Source organism: Lepidochelys kempii, chromosome 9, assembly GCF_965140265.1.
Source record: "Lepidochelys kempii isolate rLepKem1 chromosome 9, rLepKem1.hap2, whole genome shotgun sequence".
NCBI lineage: Eukaryota > Metazoa > Chordata > Testudines > Cheloniidae > Lepidochelys > Lepidochelys kempii.
Window position 1 is genome coordinate 75700107 of NC_133264.1, and position 23525 is coordinate 75723631.

Genomic DNA, 23525 nt, shown 5'->3' on the forward strand with positions numbered 1-23525 from the left:
CCCCATGAAAGTTAGGATTTCAAAATCACTAAAGCACTTTCACTGTCACAAGTCAGGCATCCCGTACTGAATAATGACTCTGTGATATTGTCATCCGAGAACAATTATTACAGGAAAATAGTTTATGCTGTCAACAAAGAATGTGAAGTCACTTCAGTAAGAATTTGCCTAAGTCCTAAGTGCTTTGCTGAATTTGGGCCTAGAGATTTGCAAGCCATTCTTTGCCTTTTATTTCTGTGTATTGATCTGGCTGATAGAACTGCGGTAAACTCGCAGTAACTGAATGCCGTATTTTGAAATGTTACCCTTGTTTGTTCAGTAACAGTTCCAGTAATTTCAACCCTTCTTTAGCAGTAAGGAGATAGGTTGAAGCGTAATCGTCTCAGAAGGTGCAGATCAGGGAAACATTTAAACCAAGATTAAATGTTTATGAACAAGTTTAATTCCACTGAAAATCTTCAATTTAAAACTGTGAATTATGCTCCTCTAGCAGTAACACCGTGCTCACAAAGTTTTTAGTTCCTTTAGTGGCTTTTCTTCTCACAGAAAATACTGTCTTTCTCAGGTGGCATGTTCATTGCAACAGGTAGCACTGACCATGTGATAAGAATATATTATTTGGGCTCGGAATCGCCAGAGAAAATTGCTGAGTTAGAGTCCCATACGGTAAGAGCTGAAAGAGAAATTAAATCTCTTTCCATTTTTAACTCACCCTGGGTATTTAGGTTTTGTCTTGTATATTCTGTTGGACTAATTTTCTGTCCATCTTTGGTGATGTGGGGCCATATAAGTACCTTAGTATCTGAGCATCTGACAGTCTTTAATGTATTTATCTTTACAACAAATTTATGAGGTAGGGAAGTGCTATTGGACAAACCGCAGCCAGGGATGATAATACTTAGTCCTGCCGGGGACTGGATTAGAAGATCTGTCGAGGTCTGTTCTGGTCCTGCGATTCTGTTCTATGATTCTATAATTCCCATCTTACAGATGGGGAACTGAGGCACAGAAAGGCAAAGTGACCTGTCCAAGTTCACACGGGAGGTCAGTGGCAAAGCAGAAAACCAAAGCTGGACCCCCTACGCTTGTGCCTCAACTACCTGACTACACCCCCACCCCTACATTTTACTTTTAAGTATCTGACTTTAATATTGATATAGATCAGAAACACCTGTAATGAGAGAGAACAAGTGTTCTGGTTTTAGGGTGTGAAATCCAACAGAGCAGACAAGTGTGGTTTCATTTTGAAAGAAAAAGAAGGTTAATGAGAATCCTTTTTTATTTCATGTTTTAACAAACAGCATTTTTTGAAAAATGTTTTTTATATATCAGTCTGTCTTTAACGAAGTTACGAGTCTTAGTGGCTTTTGTTTATAACTAATGAATTTCTCAAATTAATTTTGATGAAGACTGATAGGAAAAATGGAAATTGCTAAACCCAGCATTAGAACATTTCTCAATACCTGTTTGATATTGAGCACTGGTAGTGTGCTTAGTGGTTGGACAGCACATGTTAATGTCACATGTTCTCTATATGGTTACTGCTGGCTGCTTTATAGCCTCAACCTTGCTCCTGCTAACTCTACAAACTGCTGTCAGCATGTTACTGAAAGGATGAAACATCAGGAACTTGTTCAGGATAAATCTTCATTATTATTTTTCTTTTAATTAAAGTAATCCAGTCAGGGACCAGAATCAAAACCATTCCTGACTAAAATAAGCAGTCAGGAATAGTGAATAAGAAAGGCACATGGCCAGCATGCTATGTGAGCAATCCATGAGCTGACACTTGTTTGCATGAAATATTAATCAAAAATATGAATAGTGAAGAAATTTGTAGTAATATGTCTATATCTGAACAATTCAAAAATGGGAATATGGTTGAAATTTGATGAATAAATTGATCTCAGATCCTGAAAAAATTGGTCCAAAAACACCAGCAACCATGATGGTTTTGAACTCAAATACAGCCTTCCCCAACTTCCATGGGAATTGGTACTCACTGGGCCTCTGTAGCTGAGAAAGGCTCTTTGGTCCTAGGAATTCCCCAGTTATGCTGAGTTCATAAAACATACCAGCTCCCAGCCTTGATTCCAGCTCATGCTCATGGCAGTATAGCTATATCAACACATCTGGGAGTGTTTGCTGTGACAAATATACATCTGTTGCAGCACACCCCCTCACAAGAAGAGGTGGGGGAGTCTAGTAGTGAGATTGTGATTTCCTAAGCCAGTTTTCTTCCCAGGCTGCTCCAAGGGCAGTACAATAACTAACTACTACTTACTTGTGGTATAGATCATAATGTCTAGTAATATTTGTTTCTGGAAATTTAACTCCAAATATTTTTACTTCTGTATTCTGAAATTCTATAAGAAGTGTGTGGAAAGATCAAATTTGACTAGTTTAAAAAAACTAAAAAGAATTCCAGATTTATAAAATGCTTTCTGCTCTGTTTGTTTGTTTGTTTGTTTGTTTGTTTTTAGGACAAAGTAGTTGCAGTTCAGTTCTGTAACAATGGTGACAGGTAAGCATGTATTCTGGGCTTTTTCCTGTAAGACATGTTGTATTTAATTTTCCAAACAACTTTTTGTGAGAGTCTTTTGTTTTAAAACAGTAGTAATACTTTACACAGGGTCCTCTCATTTTAATTGACTCGTCCAATGATATATAGTGAACCAGTGGCAGAGCTGAGTCTGGATTCCATGTCTCTAAGTGTAACCACTACTCCTGGGGAATTCTGCATCAAAAAATTAAAAATTCTGCACACAGTATTTTAAAATTCTGCATATTTTGTCATAACACAATATAATAATGTCAGTTTCAGTTATTTTGGTAATTTGTTTCAAAATACCTGTCAGCAAGTATGTCTGCAACAATATAGACAACAAAAAAGATTCCCCCAGGAGTAGAGAATTAAAGAAATCTCTACGGCTGCCCAAGTCCTGTTTCTCTTTATTCTTTTGTTTGGAGCCTCTGTCTGGCTGTGTCACATGCCAGCGGGGCACATCTTGGGGGAAAACTTCAGTCTTTTAGTCAATTCTCATTTTTTTACCCTGCTCTTATAGGGTTACTGTATTTCAAGTTCCCAAATAAAGGAAGCTTCCTGGGGGATGGGGAGTTGGGAGCGGGGGGTATGGCTGGGGGATGCTGGAGGGTGTAGTTGGGAGTGTGGGAGGGGTCTGTGTACTGGGAGAGGGTATTTGGGGGATGCTGGAGGGGGCTGCGTGGGGCTCCCCAGCCCAGAGGCCTGCACACGCACCCCTCCCCCTCCTGAGCCCAGCTGCAGGCTCCGCTCTGCACAGCTTCATTATTGTCCTGCCAGGGGACATGGTGCAGCCCTGCCCTTCCTCACCCTTTGCCAGAGCTGGGTCTCCGAGGCCCTCTCCTGTCCCCAGGCATATGAGGATCAAGCCCGGCAGCCAGAGCCGCAGGGCCTTCATTCCTGCTAGGCCGGGTGCTCCGCTCACTGCAACCTGGAGAGCCTGGCTCTTCTGGGTCCAGTGGCCCCTAGTAGTGGCCAGCAGTTATGCATCACCGATTCTGCGGGGGAAAATGAAATTCTGCACAGAACATTATTTCTGTGAAAATTCTGCTTTGTGCGGTGGCACAGAATTCCCCCAGGAGTAAACCACTAAAAATAGTATGTTCTTTTTGAAAAAACGAATCAGGTGCTAAATTCTGTATCCTTATTTCTGTTTAGTAGACTTGTACTCCGCAAGTAGCGTTATTGAGTACAGTGGGATTACATAAGACAATAAGGATGGACGTGCTGGGTCAGAACAGCAGACCATCTAGTGCAGTATCCTGTCTTCTGACAGTGGCCAGTGCTAGATGCTTCAGAAGGAATGAATAGAACAGGGCAATTATCAAATGATCCATCCCCTGTTGTCCAGTTCCAGCTTTTGGCAGTCTGAAGTTTAGGGTTACCCAGAAGAAGGGATTGTGCCCCTGACCAGCTTGGCTAATAGCCATTAATGCACCTATCCTTCATAAACTTATCCATTTCTCTCTCTCTCTCTCTCTTTTTTTTTTTTTAAACCCAGTTGAACTTTTGGCCTTCACCACATCCCCTGGCAAATAATTCCACAGGTTGATTGTGCGTTGTGTGAAGATTTGTTTGTTTTAAACCTGCTGCCTGTTAATTTCATTGGGTGACGCCTGGTTCTTGTATTTTGTGAAGGGGTAAATAACACTTCCCTGTTCACTTTCTCCACATCATGCATGATTTTATAAATCTCTATCACATTGCCCCCCACCCCCCTTAGTCATCTCTTTTCTAAGATGAACATCATACTCATGGAATGTGGTACTGTTCCACACGACTAAGGGTATTGGAATCTGGCCCTAAATGAAAGATTAACAAAAATGGTAGAATTATTATGGATACACAGGTTACCCAGCAAGTAAACTTAATGTCATGCTTTAGAGGGCTGTGATGCTGCAAAGTGCTTAGCACCCTCAGTCTTCATTGAGTTTAACAGGAATTGAGGGTTCTAAGCATCTCATGGGAGATGCTCCGTGCCTTGTGGGATTAAGTTCACATTGAGTGACATATCTGTATTTTTTAATTCTAGTAGGATCAACTGTGCCAGTAAGCCTAGGTTTCTGTATCTCTCCTAACATTAATAACTTTTCAGCTGGAAATTGCATCAGGTTAAAACACAGCATCAAGTCAGCTCTGTGGCTTTAGTCACATTAGAGCGAGTTTTAAAAAATATGCAAGTTGTGGGGGTTTTGTTTGCTTTAGTGCAAACTAATACCCTTAGAGCAACCATGTTTCTTACAGAAAGCAGGCTCAATGCTTCCTGGAACTCCAGAGAGCACAGGGAGAGTGGTTACTGTACCACCCTTGCAACAGTCAGCCAGCTTTGATGGCTAGTTTCAGAAGAGGTGAGGCCATGACCACAGCCCCTATTTGGAGAAGCTACCACTGGAAGTACTACTTCATTAATGTAGTCCCTGAATTCAGACGAGCTGTATTTTTCCCATTTCCTACACTGAGACACAAAAGAGGAGACTACTTGTGTCCTCTCCCTCCCTCCCCCTACACCCCCCCCCCCCCCCGTTGCACAATCCTCTCTTTGCATTTAGGCACAATGCAAAATTCTTTGATTTCAAAAGAAATGTGCTTGGATCAACATCGTAGTGATGCAATCAACAGTGCAGCTGGCCAAAAAGACGCACAAACCCAATGTGATACTGAATGAAAAGGCAGTTTTATTTCCCCTTTCTTCCCTTTGTTTTTTAAAGGTGGTGTGGAAGGCGATTAATTTAATTTAGACTCTAATTTTTTCTTAATTCAGCATTTCGTATTTAACAAAAGCAAGGACATTAAGAACTCAGGCTCCCTTTTTGTCCTGTCCCCATCATGTACTGATTTCACTTCTGTAAGAGAGAGATTGGGATTAAGAGAGCTATTTTATTTTTATATCTGATTTAATAGAAAAATATCCCCCGATTACATAGGCTTCTGGGGGTATTTCCATTAGTGTTTTTTTTTTTTTTTTAAAGCAAATAGTTGGCATATTTTAAAACGCTTTCCAAACAGCATAAAACTACTGCAAGACAAAAACAGCAACTCCTACTAACTATCTGACCTAATTCTTTGACATTTGATTTCTTCTGTCAGGCCTATCTTGGGCAATGGCTTGAGTAAGCAAATAGTCCTTTCCCGTGCCCTGAGGTTCAGCAAAACAGAGTTCTGAAAATCATGCAAGAGAAGCACGTTTTTAGTTACAAACATGCTGCCTCCTGTCTCCATGTATTCAGATGTATGTGCTGTTCACCTTAGCTGATCTCAACTTTTGGGAGGTTCTGTAGGGACAGACATACTGCGTAGGGAAAAACAGTGAGGAGTCCTTGTGGCACTTTAGAGACTAACACATTTAGTTGGGCATAAGCTTTCGTGGGCTAGAACCCACTTCATCAGATGCATGGAGTGGAAAATACAGTCACAGGTATAAATACACAGCACATAAACAGATGGGAGTTGCCTTATCAAGTAGGAGGTCATTCTAATGAGACAATTCAATTAACAGTAGGATACCAAGGGAGAAAAAATTACTTTTGAAGTGGTAATGAGAGTGGCCAATTTCAAACAGTTGACAAGAAAGTGTGAGTAACAGTAGGGGGAAATTAGTACACAGGAAATTAGGTTTTGTAATGACCCAACCACTCCCAGTCTTTATTCAGGCCTAATTTAATGGTGTCCAGTTTGCAAATTAATTCCAGTTCTGCAGTTTCACTTTGGAATCTGTTTTTGAAGTTTTTTTTTATTGAAGAATTGCCACTTTTAGGTCTGTTATTGAGTGACCAAGGAGACTGAAGCGGTCTCCTACCGGTTTTTGAATGTTGTAATTCCTGATGTCAGATTTGTGTCCATTTATTGTTTTGTGTAGAGACTGTCCGGTTTGGCCTGTGTGCATGGCAAAGGGGCATTGCTGGCACATGATGGCATGATGGTTACTCACACCTTGTTGTCAACTGTTCGAAATGGGCCACTCTCATTACCACTTCTAAAGTAATTTTTCCTCCCTTGGTATCCTACTGTTAATTGAATTGTCTCGTTAGACTGACCTACTTGGTAAGGCAACTCCTACGTGTTTAGGTGCTGTGTATTTATACCTGCGACTGTATTTTCCACTCCATGCATCTGATGAAGTGGGTTCTAGCCCATGAAAGCTTTTGCCCAAATAAATTTGTTAGTCTCTAAGGTGCCACAACGACTCCTCATTGTTTTTGCTGCTACAGACTAACACGGCTAACACTCTGAATACTGTGTAGGAGTAGCCAGGAAACTCCCCGTCCCCCATGTTTTTGGCTCTGTGATTTGTGTTGGTTTGTATGTAAAGGATAAAGCAGAGGACCACTCCTCAAGAGGAGTGGGAGACGCAGTTTATCTTCATGTACAAATGTCAGATTACATCTGTTTATAAAATAGATAACAATTCATTTAAAACAAAAGCATATTTCATTCCTCCCATTTCAGAAACTTGCCTAAAATCAGCTTTCAGTTAATTGTTCTCCTTGTAATCAGCAGCAGAGAGTACTACAGTCCAATTCTTTTCACAAGAATACAGATTCTCCATGTATTGCTTAGTATTCTCTCCACGTTTTTTGGTGGTTTATGTACGCTTTTTTCCCCAAGTGTCATTGTGTGGAGGAACTATATTAATAGAGTTTAATATTGTGGAGCAGTCTTAATATTTCCTAAACTGAAATACTTCTTGGAGGTCTGGCATGAATTATTATGAATGACCGTACTGATTTTTAGTAAGAATATTACCCTGTGTACTCTATTGTGGATCCATATTACAATAAGTAAAGTAGTTAATGTACATATGCAGCATCTGCTCTCTAAACCCCCAGCCTTTTGCTGGTTCCACTTTTGCAGGACCAGGATCTAAAGCCTTAATGTCTTGGCTATCATTCCTTTGGTGTGTCGTATTCACATTTGTTTGCTGTCCTCTGACAATGTGGCTGGCACTCTGCAGAAAACTAATATATATGTTGTCCCTACCTGTTAGGGTTAGAGTTAGAGAATAAAACCAAAAGGCCCATGGTAGAATTTTCAAAAGTTCCTAAGGCCAGCTCTGCACTACAAATCTTTGCTGGCATAGCTCTGTCGGCCAGGGGTATGAAAAGGTGTGATTTCTGACCAAGGTAGCTGTGTCAGCAAAAAGCTCCTCCTGTAGTTTATAGTGTGCTCTTTTTGCCAGTATAAGCTGTGTAGACGGTAGAAGTGCTTTGCCTGTGTAGTGAGCTGCTATAGTTATATTAGCAAAGTGCTCCTAATGCAGATCTGGCCTAAGTGATGTAGGCGTACAAGTCACATTGAAAGTCCTAAGTCACTCAGACACTTGAAAATTCCCCACTCAGCCTGTTATATTGATGCTTTTAATATAAAATCCACAACCCCCTGTTTAGATTACAGGAATAATGAAATAAGTCCTTGAAAGAAAATAAAGTCAAAATAAAGCAAGAACCTAGCATAAGTGTATTTATAGGGTTCCCCCCCCCCTCTTTTTCCATTACAGTAAGAATGAAATTTAAAAAAAAAAGAAACCATCACTTATTAGAGTAGAATTGTGCAGGCTTGGGTTTTTACATTGAAAGCTTCAGGTGATTTTTTTTTTTTTTAAGAGTAAAAAATGTTGCTGGGCACCCTTGAATTAAATGTACAATACTTGGGGAATTCCTCTATGATTAAAAAAGCCCTAAATATTGTTCCATTCCTGGCCATGACACTCTTATGTAGGTGAGTGTGATTTTTATTAAATATTTAACTTTTTAACCTAACATAGTTTGAAAAATAAAGCTATATACATTCATCTTCACAAACAGGATGATTAATTTGCAGATTTGGGGATAATCTGTACAAACGTTAATACAGTGTAATTTATAGTAGAACCTGGCCGTATATTTTCTTTTCTGCTGCCGTTTCAAACTGTTTCAAGAGATTTGCTGATGTCATTAAAAAGAGAGAGTGCAGCTTATATGAAATACAACATTGATTTCACTCCAAGTCCATCTGCTCGCTGTAACTGTAATTAATCTTGTGTACAATATCTAATAGAAAAAATATAAACTCATTGTTTTCTCATTACACTCTGGAACAGAGATGTGCAAACAAAATAGAAAGAAAGATTAAATATTCTCTGGCTTTGATGCTGACAAATTACATGACTTATTTTTTCCACATTTGTCTACAGTTTAAGATTTGTCAGTGGGAGCAGAGATGGAACAGCAAGAATATGGCAATACCAGCAGCAGGAATGGAAGAGTATAGTCCTGGATATGGCTACTAAAATGACAGGGTAAAAGAAAACAAAACACTAATTTATACTGTGCCATCATCTATGTGTAAGAACAAAACCTTTCCAGCAACTAATTTGAAAAATGTATTCTCTTATATTCTGAATTAATCTCAATGTATGTAGTTTGGTGTGTATTAAAAGTGCTGTGTCCTTGTCCATTAAATGACACAGTTCTTTTGAACATTTTAATTAACCTTGAAATTAATCTATGTTAACATATCTACTCAGCAGTTTCATCACTCCCATGGATGGCACATTCTTCCTATTTTACATAAGAAACTAGAATGTTGAATAGTCTCTCTCGTGGAAAGAAGCTGTAGTGGAACCTCACTTGTGTGCAGTTTGAGCTCCACATTTTATAATATGCACAAAAAAAGTGTGGTCTCTCCCACCTATCAGTGAAGATTCAATTGTAGTTGCTGTAGTGTGGCCTTAAATTCCAAGGATTTCTTTATTTTTTACAAAAGATGCCATATTATATTTATTATATACTATGAAGTATTATAATAAAAATTAAAACTAAACTAAGAATTGATAAATATAAACAAAGTACATGTTGTGATTCATTTCGGTGTTGAATCATATGAATTCAGTAATTTTCCATGGATCACCCCGTCATTAATGTACAGTGAAGATTTTCTGCAATTACAGTTAGAATGCTAGTGAATTAATGTTTTCGGTAAAAGGGTGTGAGGTCATTCTGGAAATAATCTTATCTAGTTGAAAACAAATGGCAGTGAGCAGAAAAATGCTGAAAAGGTCTGAACTTTGTTCTTTTATTTTTTTCCATATTATGTCCCTTTTAAAATATATTTTGGGATTTCTTTTTTGCTTCTTCGAATATGGTTATAAGACTTTTATCTGAATGTTTTCATAGTGTTTCTTAACATTATTTTTTTTCCTGTTGGAGATGCAACATGATGTAAGATTTGATATGCTGGTTGGGTTTTTAATTTTTTAGGGTGTTTTTTTGTTTTGTTTTGTTTTCTGTGTGTTTTTTTTTGTTTGTTTGTTTGTTTTGGCATGTTGTTCAAATGACTTCAGTAAGTGGCCCAGTATTAGAACAAACACAGGCATAGAAAATAGAGATGGGAAAGACCTGCTGGACAATTCCGTTCATTTCCCTGTGCTGTTGCAGAAAATATGTGTCTCTCTCAAAAGTTACATGTGTAGCACTAAACATCTCTAAGGTGGCCATCTAACTGTAATTTAGATTTATTTAACCAGTAGGTACTTGTGATGGATTTTACTATAGCACATAACAGTGGTGGATGTTTAAAAAAAAAAAAGAAAAGAAAAGAAAAAGTGCCTACTGGAAAAAAGGGAAAATTATTAATTTTCTAGGCAAAAGAATGATCTGTTACATAGAACAGGAGCTGAAACTACTGTTTTTCAAAGAGAGTGGAAAATCTTTCAATATAAACCAAATTTTCCATAGTTTTGTAAATATGATTATGAATTCCAAGTGTTTATAAATTGCTTGGATGTGCATGCATCTCACAAATTTCCACAGTTTCAAAACAAAAATTTATTTTAGGACTAAAGAGAGAGAAATTCTTCCTACCTCCTTCCTTGGGGCAAGGTCTGTCATTCATTATATGTTTGTACAGTACCTAACACAATGGAGCTGAACCTGGTCGCAGCCTGTAAGTGCTGCTGCAATGTAAATGTTTAATAATAGAGCTGGGTTACTCACATAGAGAAGTGAAGGATTAAGGTTAATGTCAAATGTATTTAATATTTCCTGTATCCTGCTTCCACCACAACAAAATATATTCTTGAATTGCATGAACCATTATTTATTTTCAGATTCAATCAAATTTCACTATCCTGTTATACCCAATAGTATACAGTATAGTGGTGACAGCCAATCTCCTACTAATTTCCAATTGAATTGCTACTGAGAGGTTTTGCTGTATAGTTACTGAGGTATGATGTACTTTTCAATTATGAATTTCCACAGTAACAACTTGGTATCTGGGGAGGACAAAGTAACTAAACTGAAGGTTACTATGGTGGCTTGGGATCGATACGATTCCACTGTCATCACTGCGGTCAACAACTTCCTTTTGAAAGTATGGAACTCGACCACGGGACAGCTTCTTCATAGTTTATCTGTGAGTAAAATTCCAGTGTGTATTACAAAATTCTGTACTTCTGCGACTAGAACAAGATTAAGGGCTGAAGTCTGCCATCCTTCCATGCACTAAGTAATGCCTTACTCCTGAAGTAGGTCAGCTGTATGCTTCTCCTGAGTCCTGGTTTAAGGGGTGTGTGTTATGGGGAAAGAGTAAATTATCATGGTGCTGTTGCTCTCCAGCAATTGCTGGCTCTCATAAGGGCCTCTTAGGGCCATAGCCAGCTTGTATTAAAGTAGTTCCAAAATCAGGGAGCTGCAGCAGTCCTCTTTGTTGGCCTCCACCTCACCTTTTCCCAGCTAGGAATCTGGGCTATGAGATCATGGAAGATATTAAACGGAGCTAAAAGTCCTTAGAACAGTGACTGAAGAGTGATACAGTTCTAATCTGATAACATTACATATCACTACCTCAAAATAAATATTTAGTTGCGCATTGAGCTGTTATACAGAAACATTACTTTCCTTTCCTACTTTGCTTTCATCACAGGGCCATGATGATGAAGTTTTTGTTTTAGAAGCACATCCATTTGACCAAAGGATCATGCTTTCTGCAGGTCATGATGGGAACATTTTCGTTTGGGACCTTGACAAAGGAACAAAAATTCGCAATTACTTTAACATGGTAAGAATTGTCAGGGAATATTTTCACACTTGTATGAAACTAGGCTTTAGGAAGGAAGAATTATTTTAAGAATAATACCAAGCCATTTGGTAAACGATCATGTTTACATCTCTGAAAATCAGTGGAATGTTTTTGACCAACTTTTTCACAATGGAGCTTAAGGGTGTTGGCATTAAGGTTTAGGAAAGATGGGACACTAATTTAAAACTTAACTGAGAATTGTAAATGTTAAAAAAATAGCTAAATGGGGAGGGGGAATTAGTGAAATTCCATTTCATTGGTGTGAGATGGATCTTACATTAAACTGGGACCTATAAACAGAATGTGTATGCAGTTATATAATGATATTTGAAGAATCTGAAGTAGGGCAGGTTAAATCATCATATTGAAGCTAGTGTAGAAAATAAATGATTTAAAATGGGTATGCTGTGTTTGTACGTTACAGATTGAAGGCCAAGGCCATGGTGCTGTTTTTGATTGCAAATTCTCACCAGATGGACAGCATTTTGCCTGCACAGACTCACATGGGCATCTGCTATTATTTGGTTTTGGATGCAATAAATATTATGAAAAGGTGGGTTGACTGAATCTTAGACTTTTTTCTGCTTTTTGGGCTGGTTTTGTTTGGGAAGTGTTGTTTATGGTATTTCTCTCAAGATGAGCTCTAAATGGTGCTTGAATTACGTGGCAGTCACTGGTTATCTAAAGCAAAAGCTGCATATGTTTAAATATCCCACAGTAAATCTTTTGGTAGTGGGAATAGAGGATGTTTGGCAAACCTGGAGAGAATGTGACTTGAAAAAGAAAATATATGCAAGCCTGCACTACATGTTAACTTAATGTGGCAAGGAAAAGTGTCACTTTGTGAAAAAGCAATAAAAACACCAAGGAAGGTCTGTAGGCATCTTAAGGAAGAGAGAAGGGTTTTATTTGATCAAAATGTGTCACTGCTATTCTTTCAAATTTTACACAAGTTCTTTTTGCCAACATAGGAGGTCAGTTGGTGTTATGTTCCGTGAGATCCAATAAAATCCTTTCTTCCAAGGGCAAACTGAACAGAAAATTAACTATATAATTATTGTTCAGTGCTGCCCCTTTCTGTATCAAAGAAAGTGATGAGATTAACTCATATATAGTAAATGCTCCAGATTTCTTTTCTTAGACCTCTGAAAATTAGGAAATACAGAGGTGTAAAGTACAGGCACTCCTGAAATTTAATCTTAATTCTGCCCTCTGGAGCTGGTAGTTGCTACTGGGAATGGTTCAGTAGGGTGGCCCCATAAGTAGACATGAAAAACGACTACAAGAATGTACCATTGTTTGTGCTGTGTTCCAAGTAGGTATTGCGGCATTTATCTGCATGCACTTCAGCTGCATTCACTATTTTATGTACCTGTATTGAATGGAACAGGGATCAATTGGAGCAGGTTGGAAAAGCTCTCCCTGTGGTAGGAGGAAAGGTTCACGTGTACCTTGAGAAATCAAGTATGCCTGATTTCATTGCTGAGTTCTGTAGTTTGTGTCCATAGCAGTGCACAGGACTCTTCTTGCCAGGGGGATTGTCTGCCATTTGGTGGCATATGTGATTTTTGGTCTCCACAGCTTAGTGAGGGATACCTGAAGGCAATGTCTCAGATGTAATCCTCAGGGCAAGGCTAAAGTAGTCTGGGGTGGACTGTGTGGCGTTAGGCTCAGTGTTTGAGTATAGGTCAGGTGTAGGTAACTCCTCTTTGCTAAACCCAGCCTAAACTCGAGTTTAGCCTAAGCAAAGAGAAGATGTTAGACTTCGTCCTACGGTGGTTTTGTATTAATTTATATGGAATAAATGGACCCCAAGAGACAAAGGTATTAATGTGGCCATGAAGCTGTCCAACATGAGTGTCCCTCCCCAGCCCACAATTCTGCTGCAGCCCAGGGTGGCCGGGGCATCCCTACCCTGCCCCAAATCCAGTTGGAGTGGCCCAGAACTGCAGTGGCCAGGACTCCCCTCCCCTGGCTCAAACCCAGCTCCTGCCTGACCTGCTGTGGGAGGGGCACCTATCCTGCGGCCCCAGGCCTGGAGCTGCCGTGGTGGGGAGATGTGCCTCTCCCCCCGCCCAGCCCAGGGGCTGCTGTGGGGAGAGAGAGCGGGGGAGGGGGGGTAATCTCTCCCCACCGTAGCCCTGGAGCATCCTCCTGCACCCCAAACCGCTCATCCCCGCCCCCACCCCAGAGCCCATGCTCCCAGCCGGAGCCCTCACCCCCTGCACCCTAACTCTCTGCCCCAGCCCTGAGGCCCATCCCACACTCTGAACCTGTCGGCCCCACCCCATAAATTTTGTTATGTGCACCAATATGAAGGTGATGTGTCACACATCACCTCCTTATTGGTGCACAGAACAAAAATCATTCTGCACATGGGCTGGAAAAACTAGAGAGAACACTGACTGTGACCCCCCTATATAACCTTGACACCCCTGCAACTCCCTTTTGGGTTAGGACCCCAATTTGAGAAACGCTGGTCTCCCCTGTGAAATCTGTATTGTATAGTATAGTGTAAAAGCACACAAAAGACCAGGGGGAGACCAGATTTCACAGTCTGTGATGCGTTTTTCATGGCCGTGAATTTGGAAGGGCCCTAAGTATTAGGTAAGGCTTTCATTTTAATGATCTTTTTCTCTTTAGCTGTAGAGAGAGTTTTAAGAGGGAAATTCCCTTGTCTTGACAGGTTTCAGAGTAACAGCCGTGTTAGTCTGTATTCGCAAAAAGAAAAGGAGTACTTGTGGCACCTTAGAGACTAACCAATTTATTTGAGCATAAGCTTTTGTGAGCTACAGCTCCCTTCATCGGATGCATACTGTGGAAGTGTAGAAGATCTTTTTATACACACAAAGCATGACAGTTTTTTAGATGATATTAAAGATGGTGATAACTGTCCTATTGGGGAAAAGAGAATTTTTAGTTGAGATGGGTTGGAGGTCTCATTATTGTTTTTATTCTTAAAATCTAATCCCATTTCCTAGAAGACAAAACAAGAAAAGCTCACACAAGGCAGGGGGGAGAAGAACAGCAAAAATTAGAAAATGCTTCTGTCTCTAGTGTTGAGACTCACTTGTAACCTCACTGCTGAAGAAACATAAGCACAGTACGTGATATCAGCCAATCTGAGACCTGGCAAACTTGTACCAGCATCAGGTGTTTAGGGAATTACAGTTAGCTGTCTTTCTGGTCACAGGCTTACAGGTGTGTTGCAAAATATACAGTCTTGGTAGACTCCGAAGGCAAAAGGAAAGGGACAGGAAAGGGAAGGAGAAGGACGTGCTCTTCCACGGAGAGTGAGTGTGCACGCATCTGTTCTCACATCCCAGGTGATGTCTGGGATGAAGCTGGTGGAAGTGGTGATGTCACCGGTCTCTCTCTCTCCCCCCCCCCCCCCCATTTAGTCAAGGGTATTTATAATGTAAGTCATGGACAGGTAACCGGCAGTGAATTTTTGTTTGTCTGTGACCTGTCCATGATTTATACTAAGAATATCCATGACTAAATCATATCCTTAGCTATCAGCACATTGGACAGCCATTCAAAGTGGGCAGAGTTAAGCTTGCATTGTGAATTGAGCATGTATCTTAACTCTGTATGTCCTGATTTTCGGAAGTTTCAGTGTAGCCATTCTCTCCATCCTGGAAGGGCATGAAGCACCACTGCATAACCTTAACTCTGAGGGAACGAAATTCTTGGACATTTAATGTTCTTGGTTTTCTAAAAATAATTTTTCTGCTTCCCCATGTGCCACAGCCCAGCACTCCCCTTCCATTGCCTCTGGCTTCTTGGCAATGATTACTCTGACCGCAGAATGCATTGGCTTCATGTTAGTCCCTTCGCTCCCCCATCATAACCTTGTCTCTGGCCTCTCTGCTTGTCCAGCACAACCCTGTTCTCCCTCCTCAGTCCATCCCTGTGATGAGGCAGATTTTGGCATGGGACCCAGAGACCGAAGAGCTGGGGAGAGGATGCAGGCAAGTTCAGGGACTAGCATGAAGTCATTGGGGACTTTTTTGAAGTAAGGGGACAAATATGGGGGCATGTATGTGGGGGATTTTGGTGGCACAGAGCTGAAGCCCTCAACATCCCCCACTGCTCAGACCGCTGACACGCCTTCCTTTGCACCCCACTCTTCCCTACACGAGTCCAGCACCCCCATATTTTCCATCACTGCTCAGATTCCTCTCTGCTGCTCTTACGCTGCTCCAACTCCTCTAACATTCTCTTCATCATACCCATCTCTGACCACCCCCCGCACCTGCTCCTCCAAGGCCTCTCCACATATCCACCTGCTCCTCCCTCTGCCTTGCCGCTCAGTCCATGGTCCTGGTAAGCTAGGAAAGGCTGTGGGGAGGGATGTGGGCATGGCTGCGAGGAGTGACATGCAAGTTGGAGGCAGGAAGGGACAGGAGGAGCCCCTTCCACTGCTGGAGGCAGCATCTGGAAGGTGGTGAGTTCTGGATTCCTTCCCCCTTATTGGTTAGCCTTGGAGCCCCCTCCTTTCACCTAGTTGAGCAGTCACAGGGAGCTGGGGAGGGAGGGCACAGATGGCTCCAGTTCCCTTCCTCCGAAGTATGTCCTTATTGCTCTGAGCTCTCAGAAAGGAAAGGTCCTATTGAGGATGATCCTTTTATTCCTTGAGGGATCGTAGAAAAACTACTTTTTTGGAACCCTAGTTCTTAGTCAAAGCTCTAACCACTGAACCTGATTTTCAAAAACATAGTGTTAGGATGTTCCCTTATGCTAATAAGGGTTGTTATCAAAGTGTGCTGGCTCCTCAGTAGGTGTGGAAGAGCACAGCACGAAAGGATGAAGGTTGGCAAAGGGGCATTCCCCACACCACCTCCCATTCCCCACACCTTGTGCACTGCTCTAACACAGCCCTGTATTCCCCCATTTGGCTCTGATCCCCCCTGTATTCCTTAGCTCTGCACCAAAATAGTTATAAGAATCAGAAAATGTTATGAGCAACTTTTCTTTGATCCCACTTTGTGCCATTGTTCAGAAGGTTCAGACATGAGTGCATTATCCTAACTGCTTATTAGAGTCTTTCATCTTTCCTGTGTTTAATTAACACTAATTTCCTTGACAATGCTTCTACAGTAGAATCAGTGTCTCCTTGTGGATTTTAGAGCTCTGTAAACTAGACATGTTGGTCTCAGTGCCAAACTTCCAAAAGGAGCCTTTGCAGAATGCAGGCTGAGAGCAAGGAACTTGGAAGCTGTCAAGGGTAGGGTTTGCCCTTGCAGTACATGAGTGTAGCTCAGGTTCCGTGACCACAGCATGTCTCCTCCCAGCATCTGTAATAACTGTCTGCAAGCCCCCTGGCTTCACCAGTGCCTTGGTCTGGCTGCATTTTGTTCTCTTTGACATGTCAGTTTCACTCATGCTGACCTGGAGTTTTAAACTTTATCCTTAATAGCTTTTGAAATGTGCTTCTTCAAAGAGGCAGTGGGTCGAAGCACTAGATAAATTCCTAAGGGTGATACCAGTTTGGGGAGGATCAGAGCTATAGTTTGAGACCCATATGTGAGCAAAAAGAGTTAGAACCACCAAGTGATTTTTGTAAACACCATTTTTGGGGGGCTGTATCTCAGGAACCCTTTGCACACATGAGTCTGAATTTGGACCCCACACTCATGAGGGTCCACAGCAAGTGGATTTCAAGACATTCTGAGTCAGCATGTGGATTTTAGTGCACTTAAAATAGTCGCCTTTCAAACAGTGACTCTGAACCTTAAATAGAGCAGAACTGCTGCTCTGCCATAATAAAAATGAAATGAGGCCTTTTCAGATACCTTCTGGGATATGAGTAGTGGTGGGACCAGTAGTGGTTTTGGCTTTGGGGTGGTTTTTTTAGCCTATAATAGAATTATGTTTAGTTTACAGGAAATGTAAAACTTGGTCTTCTGAGCGCCTTGTTGGCACCTGACTACCTCCATTCTCACTCTCTTCCCTATCTACTTACATGGTTAATTTTTTTTTATTTCTCCATCTGTTTTTCATTATGGCGAGCGGAGGACTGCACACTTACTTCCAGAATCCAGCAATGTCATTCTTTAAGCTGTCCAAGGAGAATCATTAGAAAGGAGTACAAGGCACTTTCTCCTATTCTCTTTCTGCCTTGCTTGGCATATCCTGCTGGTGAAGTTTGATGCATGGCATCAGAATTTTCAAGCCTTGTGTTCTTCATCATGTATTTGGCTCTGCAGATCCCCTGCATAGGAGTTGTGTTCTGTGGGTGCAGAAACCATTCCAAAGCAGACTGCTGTTAGTGAACGCTCACCTATTATTAAATTGTCCTTCATATAGATTCCAGATCAGATGTTCTTCCATACGGATTATCGGCCACTGATCCGTGATGCTAATAACTATGTGCTGGATGAACAGACCCAACAGGCTCCACATCTCATGCCTCCCCCATTCCTGGTGGATGTGGATGGAAATCCACATCCCACAAGATACCAGCGTCTTGTACCAGGACGGGAAAATTGTAAGGATGAACAACTTATTCCTCAACTGGGATATGTGGCTAATGGTATGTTATCTAAAGTTCTTGTTTAACAAGCTTACTGAAAAGTATATGAATGCTAATTAACTAGGGCAACACCAGAGGGAATGATCTATTATCACTCTTCTTCAGCTAGACTGTGATCTTCAGTCCAGTGTTAATATGTGAGGGATGAATTACAACATGAATGAAGCAATGGAAGTTTACTGATTGGCCTGTCTTAAAACCAGAGACAGGATTTGGGTTATTGCAGAGAATCTGTAGCACTCAAACAGTAGTGAGCCTTATTCTGTATAGTCAGCAAATCCATTAATTTCAGTGGAGCTGTATACAAGACTGGCAGAATAGAGCCCTGTATTTTGTTAATACAGTAGTTATAAAGTAAAGTAATCTTTGAAAAGGAAGAGGGGTTTTGGTTTTGGAATCAATTTTTTGTTCTTTGTAATATAAACTTTGCTATAGGAGGATCTCTGTAAAAAATCTGACCGTTAACACCAAATGAAACATTAGTACAGTATTTGTTTTCTCTACTGCTAGATGTGGCTTTCAGCTTAATACTTGCAACTGGTGGGGAGAATCTTTTTGGACTCTGCATAGATAGGTAGTTCCCTATATGGCAAGAGAAATTTGGGTAGCAGAATAACGAGGTATAAAAACCAGATAGCAAGAAGACTTCTCTTGGTTCTTTTATGAGTATATGCTTTCATACAAACTGGTAGTCTTTGGCTCTTGCTGCAATCCATATGAATGATAAAATAGTTTTTAAAATCTGTAGCATGAGTGGAATGAGAAACCACTAGAACTGAACTTAATGGGAAAGTATTCAGAGGAGGAGCTAGGTATCTCATGGAAATCTTTGTTGTAGTCTACCACCTTGTTGAAATAGTTGGCAAGCAATGTATCTTACAATAGAAGAGTCAACTTGGCTCGATACAAATAAAATGGAAAATTATATAATGTATGTGAATTGAAGGCAGGAAAGCACTTGGTGCGGAGTTTGAGTGTGTTTGGGTTGTTAGTAAAACTGGTGCTTTGCTCTCACTAAGGTGACGGTGAAGTGATTGAACAGGTGATTGGGCAGCAAACCAATGACCAGGATGAGAGTATTCTGGATGGAATGATTAGGGAGCTGCAGAGAGAACAAGATCTGAGGCGAATGAATGAAGGAGAAGCTATCCCAAACCCTCCATACAGTAGATCGCACTCTATTAATGGTGGTAAGTATTCCCCCCATGTCTTGATTAGTCATTTAGTCAGATTGCTAGGAAAGCACTCTGAACTACTGTGACCAGGTGCCTGGACTGGCTGCACTGAGAATGCCAATGTTTTTGCAGATTTGACCCAGTAGTTTCAGCTGGGGAAATGCTTTTCAGGGCCAACTTCTGAAAAGCATGTATGTTTGCCTGTGTCCATCCAGATTCAGATCTTCTCTCTGTCTGATTCAGAGAATTGATTGAATCCACATCTCCTACCTCACAGATGAGTGCCTTAATCACCAGGCTATGGAGACATTCTCTCTCTGGCTGAGTGAATATTTATGCAAAGTGGAACAGCTTCAACCAGAGAGATTCAGAGCAGAATAGCCTATAGCTTGGTGGTTAGGATTGTTACAAGGAAGGGGAGAGACATGAATTCAGATCCCTGCTTCAGACTGGGGATTCAAACGTGAGTCTCCCAATCCTAGACAAGTGCATTAACTACTGGCTAAAGGTTATCAAGGGACACCACACACAGTTCCTCACAATCTGTTCCTCCTCTCCCCCTGAAAATGGACTTTTCTGGTTTTTTGACAAATGCCTAACCTTTACAAAATATTTTCTCTGATTTTTCAGTTTGCTGACTTGAACCAAAATATCAATTATTCTCCCAGTTCTATCATGATTATGTCTTGTATGTGCTTTCTTTCCCTGTCTTTCCCCATTCGTGTAAGCCAGGGGTTTTCAAACTTAATTGCACCGTGATGCCCCTTCTGACAACAAAAATTACTACATGACCCCAGGCGGGAGGGCCAAAGCCCAAGCCCCACTGCCCTGGCCTGAAACCCTTGGCTTTGGCGTTGGGCCCCAGCAAGGATAACGCCAGCCCAGGTGACCCCATTAACATGAGACCCAGTTTGAGAATCGCTGATTTAAGCATTAGTAACTCATCTGGAGGTCTTTGGAGGGCAGGTGATGACTTAGTAGAAGAATTGAGTGTGAGGTGCAACTGAGAGCACTTGATGTTCTAGCTGGGCAGTGCCTGATTGCTTAAGACAATTAGACCATAATTCTCTTACAAACTTTTTCTAAAAATAAACTTTTACTATCTTACCTTATTATCATTTATTCGCTGCAGGGATGATCCTTTCTAACTTTTCCTATCTTAATGTCACCATAACAGCGTATAATTAGTAAGTAGACGAAGTTATTAGAGTACAGTGCTGCGAAAGGCTAATGCTCTCTTGCTGCTGCCTATATGCATCAGTGTTCATAAATTAAACATATCTGCTTTGTCCCACTGTTTCATTTTAAAGCTTGAATTTGTTCTCCTGTCCCATTGTTCTGTTAGAGACCATGATTAAAAGCTACAATCAAACCCAATCAGATCTGACCAGCTGATCACAAAGCAGCTTACTGTCTGTTGTAACAGATGCTGTGGACTTGTGCTGTGAGTCAGCTAGTCATAAATCAGTTTATTCATAGTATCCAAAGCTCTTAAAAAGTTTACTGTATATTTGCTAGTAATCTGGTTTTAGGTTTTAAATGAGTGAGTGACTTGCTTATGTTTAAACTACCTGCTACTGATACAGATCCATGGGAGCAGTATGCTAGGAAAGGATTACCAACAGAACACCTAATTTCATTTTGATCTAATACAGTGGTTCCAAACACCCAGCTCAGTCCAGCCTGCTTGAGGTTCTTATCTGTCCCTTGTGACCGATTTTTAAATTTTGCACAGTGCAAGCTTTCATTTAAAAAAAAAAAAAAAAAAAGTCTAGACCATATGGTTAAGATAACCTTCCAAACATGAACGGAGTGTAAACTGATGCCCCATTGTCTTCCAGAGTTTGCAGCCTACTTTAAACACTAGCTGTGGGACACATGAACTGCCTGTATTCACATCAGTGAGGTGTTTACATTTAAGCCTAATTGACACTTTAAGAACCAGATTTTCATACAGCTTTGCATAATTATGAGTCTACTTTGCATGTGCACCATATTTGTGCATATGGAAATTAGATAATTTCAATTCTAAATGGCCACGTAAACCAAAGACAGGAATAGCTGTGGTACTAGTATTGCCCAGGATCTTTTTATCCCCACTTGACTGACTAAAGGAAAGATTCAGACTTCGTCTGGCTCTGGGTAAAGGACAGTATGTAGCTGTGCTGCCTTGAGAGCAGCTCAGGGACAGAGTTGTGTCTAAGAATATAAGAATGGCCATACTGGGTCAGACCAAAAGTCCATATAGCCCGGTATTCTGTCTTTCGACAGTGGCCAATGCCAGGTGCTTCAGAGGGGATTAACAGAACAGGTAATCATCAAGTGCTCCATTCCCGGTCGCCCATTCCCAGCTTCTGGCAAACAGAGGCTAGGGACACCATGCCTGCCCATCCTGGCTAATAGCCATTGATGGAACTATTGTCCATGAATTTATCTAGTTCTTTTTTGAACCCAAAAAAGGCACAACAGGGTAGGTTACAGAAACAGTGCAAGTGAATGTGTTGGAGCCTACAGTAATCTCATCTGCTTTTGTAGCATGACATTTTCAAAAGCTCCTAAGTAAAAGTCCTGTTGAAAATCAATGGGACTTTGGCCCCTCGTACTTATTAAAACTTTACTTACGCATCTTATGTTGGCCTAGTCATTACTTTGTTGAGAAATCTCCTCGAAAACTCCAGGTACCATAGGAAGTCACAGCATAGACTGATCACTTTTTTTTATGAGTGTGCAAAGTGGTTGGTAACAGTCCAGCAACATATAGAAGTAGGTATTCCTAGGTATTCATCGAAAGTGTCAAAACCCCTCACCTCATGTTAGTAACTGATTTTCAGTTGATCAGTAACTGTGATAAAACTGCCCTCCCCTGAAGCAGCGCAATTATGCTCCGCCACTTGCAGAGGGCTGAGAAGAAACTCTCTGTCTAGGTCTAAATTTTTATGCATAAATTTTTATTAAAATAGTTGTGGAAATGAAAGGGAAAGAGATCTTCATTTTTGTATTTTAGCTCTTAGAAGTCCAGGTTTGGACTCCCCACCAAATGTTGGTCTCAGACGTAGCGGTCAGATTGAGGGGGTCCGGCAAATGCATCTCAATGCTCCTCGCAGTCAGATGGCCACAGAAAGAGATCTCATGGCCTGGAGCAGAAGAGTAGTGGTGAATGAGCTGCATCCAGGGGTTAGCAGGTAAGATGAAGCCATTGATACTGAATTTCTGTTGGAATCATCTCCATTCCTTTGCAGTACAAGAATACTAAAATATATTGAGTTAATATGTTTGTATTTCTTTATGAATCCAATATGTGCTGTCCATATGAAATCAATTGTACAAACATTATGAACTGCGTATACTACTAAAGATCATATTATAACTTTTGGGAGTCTATTGTTTCCTGGGTGTGCATGTATAATGTTCCAAAGCATGCTTGGGGGAGGAAGAATAAGTCATGTAGTGTTTCAGTGATACCTCTTTCAAAAATAAGAGAGATTATTTACAATTTTTTTTTAAAAGAAATTGATTTTTCAGTACTGTATTTTCTTCAGACTTAGAGTTAATAATTAGGGTTATATTCTGCTTGGGAATTTGGAGAATGGTAATTTCTTACCTTTATGGTTATTTAACTCCTCCTTTGCTGGTTCAGATATTCTGTTCTTACCTTTTTGGGGCCAGTTTTATTTTGACTGTTCTCTTTCTTGAAAGGTTTTTTTTCCTAGTGCAGCTTTTTAAAATTTTAATAGATCATCATGCTCAGTGAAATATTTCTTGAGCTATTATCAAACGTCCAGCAAGCTCCCCTCTTATAGGGAAATGACTAATGATATCAAAAGAGTTTTTTGCTTTGTTTAAAAACAAACATAAAACAATCTCTGGTTGCTAGCAGGACTTATGCCAACTTAGCTGGTAGCAAGGAAGCAAATACTGTTTTAAACACATTTAGTAACTAGATTGTCAGTCTGTTTAATGATTTAGTGAATAAGATGAATGTCTGCCATATGTTTTTAGGGTTCAGGAAGAATGCCGAGCTGCCAAAGGTGATATGGAAGTTAATCTTTACACAGTTGAAAAGAGGAGAAAACCATCCCACACCTTGCAAAGGGTGAGTAGTTTTCATTAGAAGAAAAGGGAAAATAAGAATGGAGACCATTTTAAGCATTGTGCAAAAAAAAAAAAAGTCCAACAGAAATTTTTCTAGATGTTTTAATATCCTTGCTACTTA

General features: G+C 40.6%; 1 protein-coding gene across 4 annotated transcripts in view; it reads left to right on the top strand.

Moving 5' to 3' along the window:
* BRWD3 (bromodomain and WD repeat domain containing 3) overlaps positions 1-23525 on the top strand; it is an 88556-nt gene that overhangs the window by 32022 nt on the left and 33009 nt on the right. For all 4 annotated transcript variants that reach the window (XM_073360928.1, XM_073360930.1, XM_073360929.1 and 1 more), the window contains 10 exons: positions 566-666; positions 2484-2524; positions 8712-8816; positions 10780-10933; positions 11444-11578; positions 12024-12152; positions 17912-18137; positions 19157-19327; positions 22317-22494; positions 23312-23405. In XM_073360928.1, coding sequence (XP_073217029.1) covers positions 566-666; positions 2484-2524; positions 8712-8816; positions 10780-10933; positions 11444-11578; positions 12024-12152; positions 17912-18137; positions 19157-19327; positions 22317-22494; positions 23312-23405 — 1334 coding nt within the window. The remainder of the gene's footprint in view (positions 1-565; positions 667-2483; positions 2525-8711; positions 8817-10779; positions 10934-11443; positions 11579-12023; positions 12153-17911; positions 18138-19156; positions 19328-22316; positions 22495-23311; positions 23406-23525) is intronic.